Source organism: Solanum stenotomum, chromosome 5 (genome assembly GCF_019186545.1).
Source record: "Solanum stenotomum isolate F172 chromosome 5, ASM1918654v1, whole genome shotgun sequence".
Classification (NCBI taxonomy): domain Eukaryota; kingdom Viridiplantae; phylum Streptophyta; class Magnoliopsida; order Solanales; family Solanaceae; genus Solanum; species Solanum stenotomum.
The window spans coordinates 3632415-3649424 of record NC_064286.1 but is presented as its reverse complement, the minus strand read 5'-3'; the positions used below and the strand labels follow the sequence as shown (position 1 = coordinate 3649424).

Below are 17010 nucleotides of genomic sequence, written 5' to 3'. Positions count from 1 at the left end.
AATTATTTTTTAAATTAAACAAAGTCATAAATGCACCCGCAGAAGCCTCTTACTATATGTATATGTGTATGTGTAGTTATTTAAAAGAGAGGAGGATATTGTGCAAGTAAATTAAATGTTAAATAATCGTAATAATACTCAAAATGATTTAACTAAAGAATAATCAATTGTCAAATGATCATACTAATAATCAAAATGATCACGCTAAGGAATACTACTTTGCATATAAATTAACAAAAATTAACAAAAATGTAATTTGTGAACGAAGAATATGATAATTATGATGATATGTATTCATCATCATTCTCATATATATTTATTTTATTCTTACAAAATGAAACACTTATTGAAATCGTTAAAAAAAAATATGAAAATAACATAAGTAAGGAATGCCAACCAAATTTGTTTAGTAATTGACATACATGATCCATTGATATGAAATTCTTCAGAATTCCTCCATTTATCTATCGTTGATTTCTTCTTCTTCTTTGTTGCATTGGAGAGCATGGTGGTCCTTCTCCATAAATTATAACAACATAATTTCAAATCAAACAATTAAGAAAAATGACATATATACACACAATACACTACTATACTTTTCCTCATTTTCTTTTGTGATCTCATGTGAATGTAATTTGTTTTTTGTTTGAATGTAATATTTGTTTTACAAATGTTTGGATTCGTTTATGGAGAGTTAGATTTAAAAAGATGTGAATGATGTTATTAAGATTAATAATTTTCTTCAAAGATGTGGGTTAGGAAGTTGAGATTCTTTTTAGGGATAAGGTTAGTTATTATTTGAAATTTAAATTTTAAATTAATTATTTAGATATTTTTGTGGCTAATTTTGAGATTTCTTTTTTTAAAGGACGTGATATCCTTTTTTTTTTCTTGAATTGGAAGTATTTTCTTTCTTTTAATAATAATAAGACATAAGACATATTATATGGATAGAATTTTTTAAAAAAAATTACAAAGAAAGGAAAAAAAAAACTACCCCATTTCAACTAATCCACCGTTTAATTTATCTTTTTTTTACAATAAGTTTTTTTATTTTTTGTAATGGTAACCGTTTAAATTGTTTATTTTTTAATGGAAACCGTTTAAATTTTTATTTGATTAAAATGGAATTTATTATTTAAATTAACTAAAGACAATTAAGTTATTGAATTTGAATTTATTATTTAAAATAACTAAAAATAATAAAATTCAAGAATAATTGTGGTGCTGACACATGCCGTTTTTTCCTCTCCTTTTATATATAGATAGATACAAAATGAAAAAAAAAAATACCTAGGTGAGTATTTTTAATAAAAAATTACTGATTTTAGTGATTTTTTTTTATCTATTAGCATTTATAGTAATACTATAATAAATTTGTTGTATGTATTAAAAGTTAATTATAAATGCAATATAAAATATTCTATTAAAATTGTATTATAAATATTCAATGAAAAAAAATGTTATTGCGATAAATATTTTTTAATAATATGGCAGATTTGTGTAAGTTTCCATACAAAAATCAACACATGGACTTAAAATAAATCCAAAATCTGTAAAAATAAACGTCTCAACAGCAGTTGTCCAACTAGTGGTTGGACTCTGACTAAATGTGAACTCGCATGGAAAATTCCACGGTGGGGATAAACCGCTCTCTAACAAAGGCGATTCCATATCCAAATTCATATCTGAATTCGCGTTGAAAAATCCCACATTAGGGGTAAAATGCTCCTTAACAAAAGTGATTCCGTACTCAAATCCATATAAATCTCACATTGGGGGTAAAATGCTCCCTAACAAGGCGACTCCATATCCAAATTCATATCGGAGTCTGACTAAATCTGAACTCCCTAACGCTAACGAAGGCTACTCCATATCCCAAAAGAGTCGAACCAAAGACCTTTTGGTTAAGGATGAAGGAGTATTTATCACTCCACCACAACAACGTTGTTGGTGATGACAATGACATTTAACAAAAAAGTAAGTCATTTCTAATTATAATTGTTAACCACTTTAGATTAAGTTATTTGAAAATTAAGCCCACCTATATTGAAACTTTAGATGTTATGATCTTGACTATAAAAGATACAAGCAAATCAATTGTGTAACTATTTCTTATACTTGTTAACACAATTTGAGTTTTTCTTATAGTATAGTAATGGAGAATGATGAGGTGATTCTACTGGATTTCTGGCCTAGCATGTTTGGCATGAGGGTCAGAGTTGCATTAGCTGAAAAGGCGATCGAATACGAGTATAAGGAAGAAGACTTGTTTAGCTCTAAAAGTACTCTTTTACTGAAGATGAATCCAATACACAAGAAGATCCCAGTTTTGATTCACAATGGAAAACCTGTTTGTGAGTCTTTCGTTGTTGTTGAGTATATCGATGAGGTATGGAAGGATAAAGCTCCTCTGTTACCTTCTGATCCTTATGAGAGATCACAAGCCAGGTTTTGGGCTAGCTATACTGATAAGGTTCGTTCTAGTAGTCGTAGTATTGCTCCTGTAGTTTCTTGTCTTGTGATGCTTTGACTTTCATTACTTCCTTTTCTGTTCTGTTTTGGATTGTTTTTCCTTGAGTCGAGGGTCTAGCTATACTGATATGGTAGATCTTAAAATTAGTAGTCGTAGTATTGCTCCTGTAGTTTCTTGTCCTTTGATTAAATTCTGTTACTGTTTGTTGTTTCTTGTACTTTGATTATCATATTATTTTGTTGTTACTATTTATAAATGCCTTGTTATGCTTTTTTTTTTTGGACTACTTTGAAGTAGGTCTATCGGAAACAACCTCTAAAGGTAGGGGTAAGGTCTTCCGAGATCTTACTTTGTGGGACTACTCCGGGTATGTTGTTGTTGTCTCTTATGGCATTAGATGAAACGGATTCTGAATAAAACATAGTATATTTGTTGTTTCTTGTAGTTTGATTATCGTATTATTTTGTTGTAGTTATTGTTCAGAATGTCTTGTTATGGTTTGACTTTCATTACTTCTTTTTCTGTTCTGCTTTGGATTGTTTTTCCTTGCGGCGAGGGTCTATCAGAAACAGTCTCTCTACAGTACTGGTTATGTTGTTGTTATTGTTGTTTTGTCTTATGGGATTTGAATGAAACGGATTCNGTAGTCGTAGTATTGCTCCTGTAGTTTCTTGTCCTTTGATTAAATTCTGTTACTGTTTGTTGTTTCTTGTACTTTGATTATTATATTATTTTGTTGTAGTTACTATTCATAAATGTCTTGTTATGTTTTTTTTTTTTTGGAACTACTTTGAACTTGGTCTATCGGAAACAACCTCTCAACCTCTAAAGGTAGGGGTAAGGTCTTCCGAGATCTCACTTTGTGGGACTACTCCAGGTATGTTGTTGTTGTCTCTTATGGCATTAGATGAAACGGATTCTGAATAAAACATAGTATATTTGTTGTTTCTTGTAGTTTGATTATCGTATTATTTTGTTGTAGTTATTGTTCAGAATGTCTTGCTATGGTTTGACTGTCATTACTTCTTTTTTTGGCTCTGCTTTGGATTGTTTTTTCCTTGAGTCAAGGGTCTATCAGAAACAGTCTCTCTACAGTACTGGTTATGTTGTTGTTATTGTTGATTTGTCTAATGGCATTAGAATTAAACGGTTTCTGAATAAGACACAGTAGATATAGACGATTCATATAGCAAACGTTGTAGTTCATTGATATTGTTTTACATGATCACAAAAAAAAAGACGAGATTTTTATATAGGAAATCTTGAAATTGCAGTTGTATGATTTCGGGAGAAGAGTATGGACAGTCAAAAGAGAAGAGTTTGCGGAAGGTAAGAAGGACCTCATCGATCCACTCAAGTTACTAGAGGAAGCTGCACTGGGAGATAAGCCTTACTTCGGAGGGGAAAGTTTTGGTTTCGTGGATATCGCCCTGATTGGATTCTACAGCTGGTTTTATACGTACGAGACCATTTGTAACTTCAGCATAGAGGCTGAGTGCCCGAAGATTGCTGCTTGGGGCAAGAGATGCATGAAGAGGGAGAGTGTCTCGAAATCTCTACCTGACTCTCATAAGATCTATGAGGTAGTAATTGAATTTAGAAAGAAATCTGGATTAGATTAAACATGTTTCATTTGCTTCATAATACACGAAAGGCACTTAGTTCTGCCTTGTCGAAAAATAGTTTCAGAGTTGAAGGAATAAAGACAATCGCCAAGCGTTGGCTTGTGGAGTGTCAGTATTGTCTGTGTAGTTCTTCTGTTGCTTCTTCTTGGACATCAAGATATGAATAATATAAACAGATGTTGTGTTCTTCCTAATCGTAGCTCTTGTTATCGTATTTTTTAACTTCAAATGATCGAGATAAAAGGAAATCTCCTGCCTAAGACTCTTCAGGTTGATCCATTTTGAAGCTAGAGACGTCATTTCCGACCTTAAACTTGTCGTTGTACCTTGCATTATCTGACAAATCAGGTAGTGAAGCAGGATCAAGTTCAAAAGACTCGTTTATCGTTTCTGTCAACTTAAAGGAGGGAACTTTATGAGAAAATCTGTGTAATTCATTTGCTGGTATCACAAATGAGTCATTTCCACGACGTCTCCTTTCAAAAATGCTGATGAATCCACTGACTTTATACAGATAACTAACACTTATACCAACATCATCAACGAAATCAGAAAGTACCTCTACGATCTCATACTTAAGCTGTCGTTGATGGTTTTCTAGTAGTTCAGAGCTCCAAATAGCCCAAGTCTCACCTTTCGTAGGATATATCAGATAATAACCATGCTCGTCTCTATCACATTGCACTTGATGAGAGAATATAAGGTGTTCTGAGACGTCTAGAGAGCTTCCGAGTCTAAATGTACCACAACTACCCTGTAACTCATGATCTTCTTCTGCATTAGCCTCTAACCAGACCATTTGTAACTTAAATTTGGGAGTAAAAACCTTTTCAACTCGCGCGTAGAGTCTAGGCATACCATCTAAATCATCATAACACGCCCAAATTTGATCAACGTCAAAATCTTCTATGTTTTTCCCCTTATCAAAGTCGTGAAATTTAGCACGAGGACAGTCACATACTTGTGTGATACCTTTATGATCTGTCTCCGATTCTGGTTCAGAGTCATCACGAACAATCATATCAGAACAAATTATCGCCAATTCAGCATTGCTTGTATCAACAGCCATGCTATATTCCGAAGATTTTCCTGCCTTTGGCCTTTTGAATGGGTTGTTAAACTCCACCAACATTGTCCTCTCTCTTTTCCAGCTTATTTTCCTCGAATCACATCCTCGTGTACTCAACTGACTCGTAGAATCCAGCTGCATTTTATTGAACAACATAGCAGAATCAAGTTCTTCCTCTCGCGCCTTCATTTCATTCTCTCGTGTCTTCAATCTTTCTTCCTTGGAATCGAGCTCATTAGCTAGCTCGTAAAATTTGTTCTCTTTCATATCAATCTCCTTAAGCCTTCCTTCGATCACATTCTCAAATACCTCAAGCATACCACGAATCGACATCTCTTTCTCCTCTCTCATTTTCAAGTCATCAATATATTCTGAAATCTGTCTTTCTTTATCCTCAACTTCAACACATTTCGCGTTAAGTGATTCTCTAACTAACTCAAGTTCCTTTAAGCTTTCACCTATTGATTCTTGAATAGAACACAGATGCTTCTCTCTGGATTCGAGTTCATTGAAGCATTCTTTCAACCTTGTTCCAGTTAAATCCAAGTGTTGTTCGAAACATTTCCACTCTAACATCAACGTTAAAAGACCTCGACGGAGGCCAATCTTCTTGTTTTCAATCTCTTCCATATCATCAGAAATCCTCTTCAACAAAACCATCTTTTAACTTGCAAGTTTTTTTCTTATGATGTTTACAATTGTTAGTTCATCATTTGGAGAATTAGAGTTTCTTTTAAAAAAAAGCATAAACTTTTACAACACATTCAAAGAGTGTTAAGTGAAAATCAGAAGCAAGATGCTTGTGTTTGGTACTTGTAAAGTACTATGCTCATCCTAGCCCTTCAATTACCTCTCTCTGTGGATGGCTGTTACGCAATGTTTCATAATGTATTGTATTGTATTGTTGTATATTGTTTTAATGAATACTGGATAGATTGTATTATTTTCTGTCGCTACATAATATCACATTTGAAGGATAAACCTATTAAATAAAAAGTAGGGTAACAGAGTAAAGCTACTATAAAAAAAGTAGAGAAAATGATAAAATAGGATTGTTAAATAATAAATATAAGACAATTTTTTTTTAAAATAAGGTAAAAACGTGATAGATTGTGATATGGCCTAAGTGTTAATGTTCTATCTCTACAACAACAACAAATAACAACTACACTTCAATCCGAAGCAAGTTAGGATCGACTATATTAATCTGCTCCATTTAAGCTCGTCTTAGTCCAATATAAACCAACAAGAGCACCACAAAGCTGGGACATTCAATAAAATTAAAAGGTATCCACAACTCTTGTATTCCTTAGCCTAGCCAAGACAAAACTATGAGAATATTTTGTTTCATCAATCTAGGCAAACTGGCCTACAATTGCAAAATAATTTAATCAGATACATCCTCTGTCTCTTTACTTGTCTTGACTGAAAATGACATCCTTATAAATACTATACACCGATAACGTAAAGAATCTTTACACTATCAGTATAATTCCAACACGTTATAACATGATCACACTCATTTTACTTGATAATACGAAAAATAACATATATATTGCCAATGCATAAAACTTAAAACTCTTTTAAATATCGCACGACCTGATCTGCTAGTCGCTATCTAACAGACTGATTTTAGTTAATACATAAGATAAAATACAAGAATTCAGCATGTAACGTGGAGTAAGCAAGCTACCTTTATGTAAAAACCGAGGAAATCAGCTAGTCGCTATCTAACAGACTAATTTTCGTTAATACATAAGATAAAATACAAGAATTCAGCATGTAACGTGGAGTAAGCAAGCTACCTTTATGTAAAAACCGAGGAAAATAAAGAATGTCAAGTAGAAAGGAACAAGGTCTTACGGCACAATCACTTGAATACATAAGCTAAAATACAAGAATCCAGCAACAATATATTTATATCACAAGCAAAACCATCACCAAAATTAAACTAGTTAAAAAAAGTTCAAATATGTTATCGCACTTTGAAAAAATGTTCTTTCTTCTTTTCTCTTGTATTCCCTAGCCTAGCCAAGACAAAATTCTGAAAATCTTGGTTTCATCAATCTAGGCAAACAGGCCTACAATTACAAAACAATTTAATCAAATACATCCTCTTGTCACTTTACTTGTCTTGACTGAAAATAACGTCCTTATAAATACTATACACCGATTACGTAAAGAATCTTTATACTATCAGTACAATTTAACACGTTATAGCATGATCACGATGTACTGTCAATACATAAACTGAAATACAAGAATCCAGCACGTAACGCTGAGTAAGCAAGCTATCTTTATGTAAAAACCGAGGAAAATAAAGAACGTCAAGTATGAAGGAACAAGGTCTTACGGCACAATCACTTGAATACATAAACTAAAATACAAGAATCCAGCACTTAACAATATATTTATATCACAAGATAGAATTTTTTTTCGATTAGTCGAAACTTTTGTTAATTTATGAGTTTTCTTGATCAAACAATGGCAAATGAAGAGGTGATTTTATTGGACTTTTGGCCTAGCATGTATGGCATGAGAGTTAGGGTAGCACTAGCTGAAAAATGTGTCAATTTTGAGTACAAAGAACAAAACATGGTTGAAAAAAGTTCAATTCTATTGGAAATGAATCCAATTTACAAGAAAATACCAGTTTTGATTCACAATGGAAAACCAATTTGTGAATCACTAAATGTTGTGCAATATATTGATGAGGTTTGGAAGGACAAAGTTACATTTCTTCCTAGTGATCCTTATGAAAAATATCAAGCTATGTTTTGGGCTGACTATGTGGAAAAGGTAACAAAATTTGTTATTTTATTATACATTGACAGAAGAGGTAGTAGATTCAGGATTTAAACTTGATAAGTTTGACCTTTAAGGTTCTTACTGTTTAACTTTCACTCGTGAAATTATGAGTTTAGATTTAATATAAGTTAGATATTTTGGTAAATATTTACATGTATATACAAGTCGTGTTCAACTTCGTCTCCCAAATAGAGACGGAAAGAAGCTTCTATTTTTTAGGGCCCTTCGGTCAAGAAGAAAATCTTTTATACTGACGTATCTCCACCAAGTCACCATAAGATAATACTGAATTTTTTGCAAATAATGAACATTGTGATGCACTAAGCTCACTCTATGCACAAAGTATGAATAAGGGTCGGACCACATTAGGTCTTATGTATACCATCTTACCTTGCATTTTTTGCGAGAGGCTATTTTCATGTCTTGAGCATATGACCTCCTAGTCAGAGGGACTGTGTTATATAATGTAATAAAACATCAAAAGAATTGTACACACATTTTGTGGATTGTGCTCGATTCTGAACTCACTGACTATAAATTCCGCGCAGGTGTTTGATACGGGGCGTAAACTATGGATGGAAAAAGGAGGAGAAAAACAAACAAGAAAGGAAAACTACATAGACACTTTAAAGATGCTAGAAGGAATTATTGGAGATAAACTTTATTTTGGAGGAGCAAAGTTTGGGTATTTGGACATTTCTCTCATAGGAATTTGTAGTTGGTTTTATACTTATGAAAAATTTGGAGAGTTTAGTACAGAAGTTGAGACACCAAAGATTATTGCATGGATGAAAAGATGCATAAAAAGGGAAAGTGTCTCCAAATATGTTGTTGAACCTCTTAAGGTTTATGACTTTGCTTTGCAAATTAGAAAGCATTATGGAATAGAGTAGATGAATCAATAGGAGGATTTCAGAACTTTTGTCTATTCTGATATCATGTTTTAATATGTGAACTAGGACTACTTATCATTCCGTTCTGCTGGATTTTGAATGTTATCGGTTAGACTTATCAGTTATCAATTTGACTTAAAAGATTATCATGTTAGGCAACTTAAGTTTAAGTATAAAACCAAATAATCATCAAGATAACTTGCTTAAAAGACTAAACTTCTATCATACTTGTAAAATAAGATTGGATGCAATACAACTTTGAGTATCTATAACAACATACTTAGTGTAATTCCACAAGTGCGATCCGAAGAGAGTGGTGTGTACACAGATGACAGACATTTACCCCTTCCAAGGTAGACAGATTGTTTACGAAAGATCTTCGGCTCAAATAAGGAGAAAAAATTATGTGGTGAATGAAGTGATAACTCTTGATTTAAAGCAAGAAAAAATCAACCTTACAAAAGAAAATTGTCTCAAGAACAACTAAACTCCACCAACAGCTATACACTCTAATAAATCTGGAATCTGTTTTAACATATCAACAGTCAGCAGTCATCGATGTCTATGTCGAACCAAAAGAATGTCAGTGTCCCAACCTTAACGCGTTTAAAAGAATATAAGGGATCCTCTATATCATACATCATTATAGCTGTTTCCCTTTCTTGTGCTCCGATGTCTCGAATTCAAAAGCAGCAGAAATAACCAGAGAATGTCGCATAGACAAGTTCATGACTTGAATATCACCATGTTTAACTTTATCTTCTTCTAACGCAGCAAATATGTTGCAGTATTCAATAATGCATCAATTTTCAGAATGAACCAACCCCTCCTTGCCCGGAAAAAAAAGACATACTGGAATTTGCAGAATTTTCTGCTCCTTTACTTGCAAGACCTCAGAATAGACTGCAAGACTGCTCTTCAGATAGATCTACGCATTGGACGTTGAAGATGATACTAAAGGTATAGATGAAGTAGCTTGAGACTCGTCTGAGCTTACTCGGGTAGCTTCCTTCTTTAGCTTGTGGCTGTTATATGCAGCTACACCTGCAATAGCTGCAGAAAACATCTTTTCTATATTACTATGCGGTAACAAAATAGTACCATCAATATTTATATTTATCATCATATATGCAGTACGAGAAAAGATTAGGATTTCTCCAAGTCTAACATGAAGCTCTTGGCAGTGTTTATTAATTATTAGTCCTCTCAATGTATTCATCAAGAACAATAGTGTCATTACTGAGGTCTATAACCATCAGTTGTATCAGTCACAGGTTAGCTCTAATGTAGTAGTTACGATTATATCACTCCCACAAAATGCCAACACTGGACAAATTAAAGCAGTTGCGATAAAATATAGAAAGATGTTCCCCGAGGACTAGAAGCAGCATTGTTCAATTACACAAATCAATAGAGACAAAGCAACGGGATAATCCAGTTACCGGGCACAGAAAATGAGCCAAAGGAAGAAATAGATGATGAATATTTTGCAAAGCAGCACATCTCAATGATGTAGAATGAATGCAAGGAAAATGGCTGGAAATTAGTTAAATAGTTAAAAGTAAAATATTTCTTGGCATCAGATAAGATTGTCAGAAAATTACCAATAGCATAACCACAAAGATTGATAAGTGTCAGCTTCGTATCAGCAAAAAGTAGTGCAGATAGCAGTACAACCACCCAGTCTTTGACAACTCCAGCAACACGAATTGTTAGGGCACTTGTATGTGAGATCACCAAGAAAACAGAGAGATTCAAGGCAAAGGTACATATACAATTTAGAGTTAGAACGAGAGGGTGAAAGCTCCATGTTAGTTCTTCGTCCATCTTTGGTTTCTCCAAAAAGATCCATGGAACTAAAAGGCAAAGAGCGCTGCAGTGTGTAACAAGAGAGTTCCATTATATAGTCTTTTTATAACGTTAAAGCATAACATAATAACAAAATTCGAAAAAGCATCCTGCTTTCAGACAAAAAATGTACTTGCCTGCATGGGCTAACATAGTACATGACAGATATGGGGTTTAGCTTGAGGCCTTTCCGTTTTACCAGAATCTCCATAAATATGAGCCTTAAAGCTTCTCCAACAACACCTCCCATTTGGTAGATGACACCAACCCAGTTAATGTTTATTTCTCCATAAGAAGCTACTAGAACGCCAAAACTGATTACAGACATTATGAGAAGCATCCTGCAGCTCATCATTTCGAGTCCAGCTGCAACTCCAAGGATGAAGACAGCTACTGGCACTGCAGATGAGACCTAAAAATATGAAATCATATCCTGACACAAATGAACAAAGAGTATAGAGTAGTTGAGCAGGCCGTTCACCAGCCCAACATCTATAGTCTAAATATCAGGCATGAAACATCCTCTGACACTTCATCTATCAGCCTAAAACTGTACTGAAGTTTTACATACCTCTAACATCTATGAACTACAGAATATTAGACAACTCGATAGCATAAATACTTACTGATTGCTTTCAACATCTGAGCAAACGAAACAGAAATATAAAGGTAAGCTGTGTTCCCAAGCCAAAGCGTCATAGCAAACATAGCGCCAATTGGGATGACCGAGCTAATGTATCTGCTTATTGAAATCTTAATTAGTCTTCAAAAAAGTCAAATGGACAAGAGTTGAGAAGGAAAAAGTAGTACCGGAACATCGTATTGCCTACTTCTGTTGTAAGGATTTTGAGCACAAATGCAAAAGATGTGATAAAATTGAGAGAATCAGCAACTTCAAGTAAGTTTCTAGTTTATACTAAAAGGTGAGGAAGAAAGGTTGATGCTAATTTTTTCCTTTATCTTGTTCATACATGTTTTGTTACTGATAACTATGCAGTTTAACTCACTATAGTAAGTTATCCAAACTAATCCATTTTATGACAAATTCGATGTCTGAATTAGCATAATTAGAAGGATGAGGATTGAAACAATGTGGCGCTCTGTCACTTAATTGTGCAACATGTTGAGACAATAAATTCCTTTTCATCCTTCTAGGAATGATAATAAAAATATAGTTTTAATGAGAATTGAGAGGTATATATGTAACTTGTGCAATGCATAGCATAATTCTTCAAAGAAAGTGAACATCTCTAACCAATAAGCCAGGGAAGATGTGATGTACTTGGCTTATCCAACTTCTAGGGCGGGCCAGGCCAACCAGGAGAAGAGAAATGAATTGCACCGAAAGAGGCAAAGCAATGAGATGGCAAAAGGCAGAGATTTACATAGATTTTGGTAGACAAAATCTAACTAAATGAGCTTTCTTTACTGAAGAAAGGTCATAAAAGATACTACCTCCAGGCTCCATTCCACTTAATGTGGCAAGGTTCAGAGTAGTCAAAGTACTTTATTTTCAGTGTGAATTCGGAAATAGTTCTTCAAGATTTTGGAAATATAATTTAAGAAACTACATAAAAAGTACTAGAAGTCATAATGTAATCCCAATTCTTGAAGAGAACATGGTCAAAGAAGAAGCTCTCTCAAAATAGTAATGATACCACATAAATTGGAATAGACGGACTAATAGAATTCTTGGATATAAAACTTGCTATCGTAAACATTTAACATGACATTTTTTTCACATGCACTCACATGTCTAGAGTCATTCCTTCCTCAACCTTCATTATCTGCAAAGAAAAGCCTAAATTAGCACCACTAGTTGCCCAAACAGTCGGTAAAAAGGAGAAAAATTCTTACCTTGAGAACTTTGGTAAGCACAAAACATAGTACTGAGGAGAAGACCATGTGAAGTAGTGTCAGCGCAAGAGGATACGGGAAATTTATTTCTTTTGATGACAAAACCCACTGCAATGAACAAAATATTGCACATACGAAGGAGCCGAGAAATGTCAGACATGTGAACTATCTTAAAGCAACAACTGATAAGTGTAGTCCAAAGAAATCAAGCAAGATAAAAGCCAACAATGATGCATCTTTGTCTCATTTTCATTTCATTGAAAGGGGGAAAAGCAAAGTATCAAGGTATCAGCCAAAGCATAGGACATACAGATTTCTCTTGACAATGTGGAGGAGCATACTTATTACACGATTGATCAGGTTTAAGGAAATTATCTGATCAAGATTGATAGTAGCATACCATATGCGTAACTTTAACAAATTTACCCCATCCTAGCCTTCTGCAGAACAAAATTTTGGAAAGGAAAAGAAAAGGGAACATAACATCTGCACCTTAATAATTTCCAATGAAAAATGTATTTAAATATCCAATAAATTTTTAACCAAATTGAAATTGGAGACAGAGCTCTCATTTTAATTGAGGGATTTGGCCATATTGGTATACAAATCATAAGCCCAAATTGTTTACACACATTTGGTTTTATTAAGAAAAAATTTGGATTTGAAACCATAAACTCAAACTAGAGGCGAATTGAGCAAAAACTCAAAACTGCAGAAGATTGAGCTCTTCTAGAGATTTACTTCAAAAGAAACTCGAGTAGATGTCTGTGAAGTCCCCAAAAACCAAGGTGTCTCCATCCAAACAGACCATAACAGACTTTAAATATTCATGAACTATCCTATGTTATGCATATGACCAAATAAGGACTTTGGATCTTAGATATTTTTTTATTTTTTTTTTATAACCGAGAAATCCGTCTATGACCCGCCCTTTGGATCTTAGATATGCAAAGAAGAAAAAATAAAATATATTGAACCAGACAATGGTTCCTTACATGATTACCTCGGAAATATATTCCTTTGATTAAGAACCTATTTGTACACATTGGTGCACCTCGAGAATCTTCTAATAAAAGCTGACCATTGATCAATGCTAAAAATCCTTATCCTTGAGTGTTTTAAAAATCCTTCTAATAAATCACCCCCATCACTTCAAATAGAGTACTCAAACTAATCAAATCACAATTATAGGACAGTACTTGACTTCCACAATCTCCATTTGAGTAACATGAACCCAAAGTTGTTGAAGGAAAAGAAAGGAAAGAAAAGTGAGGTTCTAAATCATTGCACTCGCACTATGTCTATAAAGAATAAATTGGATATTGAAATCTAACTTTGTGCTTCATGTCGCACCAATGTGGTCTAGCAGCTAATGAAGCTCATGGGAAACTATACTTCGAATATCAGCAAATTCAAAAAGAGTTGAGGGATTTCCTACCATCGGATTAATGCCCTAAGTTTTGGTGAACATTTTAACTCATACATGTAATGGTGGAAGGTTACAAGTATCCGGTGAAACAGTCAAGGTGCGACAACCTAGCTAGACAGAACACTATAAAAAAGATTTTTTTGAAAAAAAATGTATATGCTTCATGAGTAAGAATGATCTCATTTACTAAATCCTGGAATTTACAAATACCCACCATAACAGGGTCATAAAAATGGACTTTTGACCTAACTCAATAGCTTATGAAGTGAGGATTGCCTAATACCATATAACGAGACAAACAACTCATCCCTCAACCAATATGGGACACTTAACACCCCTTCGCACTCCCAGGTTTACTAATTGGAGAGTGAACAACACAACATGGAACCCAACATTGAGACACACAATTACAGGGAATGAGCCAACCCAAAAGCTAGCTTACGAGGTGAAAAATGTGCAATACCTAACCCACATCTCAACCAATGTGGGACACTTAACACCCCTTTGCACTCCCAGGTTTACTAATTGGAGCGTGAACAACAACATAAATGGAGCACAACATTGTGACACACAATAACATGGAATAGAGTCTGGCTCTGATACCATGAAAAGAGATATGCATTGGCCCTAACTCAACCCAAAAGATAGCTTACGAGGTGAAAATTGCACAATACCTAACCAACGTGAGAAACTTAACACAAGGAAATGGAGAAATTTATGTATACTTCAATCTATAGACAAGCTAAAATGCCCCTTCCCCATGAACGTAGATACCGCCCTAGAGGCTTTAACTTCAGTTAACAACTAGTATATCAAAATTCTCACTTACATTCTCAGTTTCTAGCTGCCACCATTTGTCACTCTCTGAAATACCAAACCCAATGTTAACTAGACATCCTTAAAGCAACCCAATTTAATCAATCAATCAACAATTCGATCTCAAACTAATTCAGATAGGCTGTTTCAATCCCCTTACCTTTCTATTTTTTTTCATTTTCTTAAATTAGGTGTAGGGAAAGGGCTCAACAGTGAAAGTCCAGGTAGCCAACCAACCGAGCTACTAAGATTCCTCTCAATCCCCTTATCCATTCAACATTAGATGATTTATCTTAGTTTGAAATATTTTTGCAAGAACAGTCAACTTATTGCCACACTCATCTCTCTTTTATATCCAAGCTAAGGACCATTTGAAACAAATGAACACATCAATTTAATTTTCAATCCCCTTATCTTTTTTGTATCTAGGTAATTACAAAGTAGAGAATGGAACCTTCATCGACAAGGTGTAAGTTCAGGTAGCCAACCAACTGAGCTACTAAAATTCTCCTCTCGATCCAAGCGAAGGACAATTGAAACAAATGAAGACATGAATCAATTTTAATGCTTTTTAACGTACCTTGTTGAAGAAGATCTGACCACTAGATAACGAAATATAGAGAAGTATGTATGCATAAGTTAATACACCTTCGCTCATCACTCTTCTCACTCGATCCGCCATTGAAATTCAGTCAACACACGCTCGCTCAGTGGCTGTAGCTGGACTGTATTTTTGTGTACATCAACTGTTTGTGAAAACGAAAAACAGAAGAAAAAAAAAAAGTGAGAACTGAGGGTAAAAGACGAACGCAGATATTTTGTTTGTTTTCCACTTTTCTATTATTTCCGATCCCAAAATAAGTGTCGATTTAGCTCATTTTATCTTAAATTAAGTGTTGTTTAGCTCATTTCAGATTTATTAAGACAAATAATAAAATCTAGAGAAAACTATTGAGAACATTTTTAAATTTGACCCGAATTATTAGTTTCAACCTCAAGCTATTGATAGTCTTAAAAATATCCTCTTTACTTGACTAACTGAATTTAAAGCCCGATTATGTGACATATCGAGTGTTCTAAGGTGTTTTTAAGGCTATCAATAGTTCAAGAACAAAACTAATTATTTGCGCTAAGTTCAAAGTGTTTTCAATACTTTTCTCTAAACATTAAGATGTAATTTAGATAGCGATAGGTCATAAATATCTAAATATTTTTGGCAAGTCAATTTTAGGTAAAGTTTTAACATGGATTTGCCTTTTAAGAAATATAACTTGTTTTCTTAAAATAAATTATGAAATATGATTTATATTCATAAATTTTTAAAAATTCTAGAAATATTTGTATGTTTGATATAAAATTATTATTTTATAGTAAATTAAATTATATATTATCCAAAAATCATAATACAATATCTTAATAAAAATTAAATAACACAATTACCTCAAAAATGATACAAGCATAAGTGGCCCTAGAGAATTCTTTTTTGGGAATTTCACACAAATCCCACAATGTAAAGAGCTAATTACGTCTTAGCTTTACTCTTTTTTAAATTACTTAAGTGGCCCTAGTGAATCTTGATACATTTCAAAACGTCTTGATTTTGAATACATCCTTCAAAGTCTCGATACATTGTGTCTTAGTTTTCGATACATCTCTCAATATCTTGATACATTGCGTAAAGTGATGTATCTGACTGATACATCGATATCGCGTAAAGTGGTGTATTCGAAAATAGGAGAGAGCGGGAATTTTTGTAATTTTTTTAAATTGTAAAATTTTTTTGAGAATATGATAAAAATAAGTTGTGTATTTAGGTTTTTTTTTCTTTTTTTAAGCATAATATGTAGAAATGGTTTAATGAGAGTTTTTTTTGGATAAATCCCCGAAATCCATCCACTACCTACATTTCAGGAAATTATGCACCACAAATAAGAGCTATGCAACAAACTCAACTCAGATAACATAAAAAGAAATTTGATTTCATTGATCGACAAATTGAATAGATAGATTATGATTGTGACTTAAGTGTAACAAATAATGGATTTAGTGACTTTATTATCATAAAAGTAGTTTTACAATTTGGTGTTACGAAAAAATAAAGGGAATTTATATAAATTTCACTAGTTTAGGAGTTAATTATTTAGATACAATATTATGAATCTTATCGAATTTTGGTGCGTCCAGATACA

At 33.5% G+C, this 17010-nt stretch overlaps 4 protein-coding genes across 5 annotated transcripts; 2 read left to right on the top strand and 2 right to left on the bottom strand.

The window, feature by feature from the left end:
- The first annotated feature begins 2070 nt into the window (after positions 1-2070).
- LOC125866205 (probable glutathione S-transferase) lies at positions 2071-4295 on the top strand. Its single transcript, XM_049546518.1, has 2 exons — positions 2071-2476; positions 3751-4295. Exons 1-2 carry the CDS (start codon positions 2159-2161, stop codon positions 4096-4098), a joined length of 666 nt encoding a protein of 221 aa, XP_049402475.1. The 5' UTR covers positions 2071-2158; the 3' UTR covers positions 4099-4295.
- A 43-nt stretch (positions 4296-4338) lies between these two features.
- Positions 4339-5830, bottom strand: LOC125866204 (uncharacterized). Its single transcript, XM_049546517.1, has one exon. It carries the CDS (start codon positions 5828-5830, stop codon positions 4358-4360), a length of 1473 nt encoding a protein of 490 aa, XP_049402474.1. The 3' UTR covers positions 4339-4357.
- A 1824-nt stretch (positions 5831-7654) lies between these two features.
- LOC125865629 (probable glutathione S-transferase) lies at positions 7655-8871 on the top strand. Its single transcript, XM_049545834.1, has 2 exons — positions 7655-7969; positions 8527-8871. The coding sequence occupies exons 1-2, from the start codon at positions 7655-7657 to the stop codon at positions 8869-8871; spliced, it is 660 nt and encodes a 219-aa protein (XP_049401791.1).
- A 389-nt stretch (positions 8872-9260) lies between these two features.
- On the bottom strand, positions 9261-15593 carry LOC125865784 (probable sugar phosphate/phosphate translocator At3g14410). Of its 2 annotated transcripts, XM_049546034.1 has the most exons (8): positions 15402-15593; positions 12577-12684; positions 12472-12506; positions 11346-11458; positions 10857-11118; positions 10476-10744; positions 9772-9924; positions 9261-9739 (listed from the first exon to the last, which is right to left on the bottom strand). In XM_049546034.1, exons 1-7 carry the CDS (start codon positions 15501-15503, stop codon positions 9800-9802), a joined length of 1014 nt encoding a protein of 337 aa, XP_049401991.1. In that variant the 5' UTR covers positions 15504-15593; the 3' UTR covers positions 9261-9739; positions 9772-9799. The 2 variants fall into 2 exon arrangements, with proteins under 2 accessions (XP_049401991.1, XP_049401990.1); XM_049546033.1 differs by having other exon boundaries at positions 9261-9924; positions 15402-15592.
- Positions 15594-17010: the final 1417 nt, after the last annotated feature.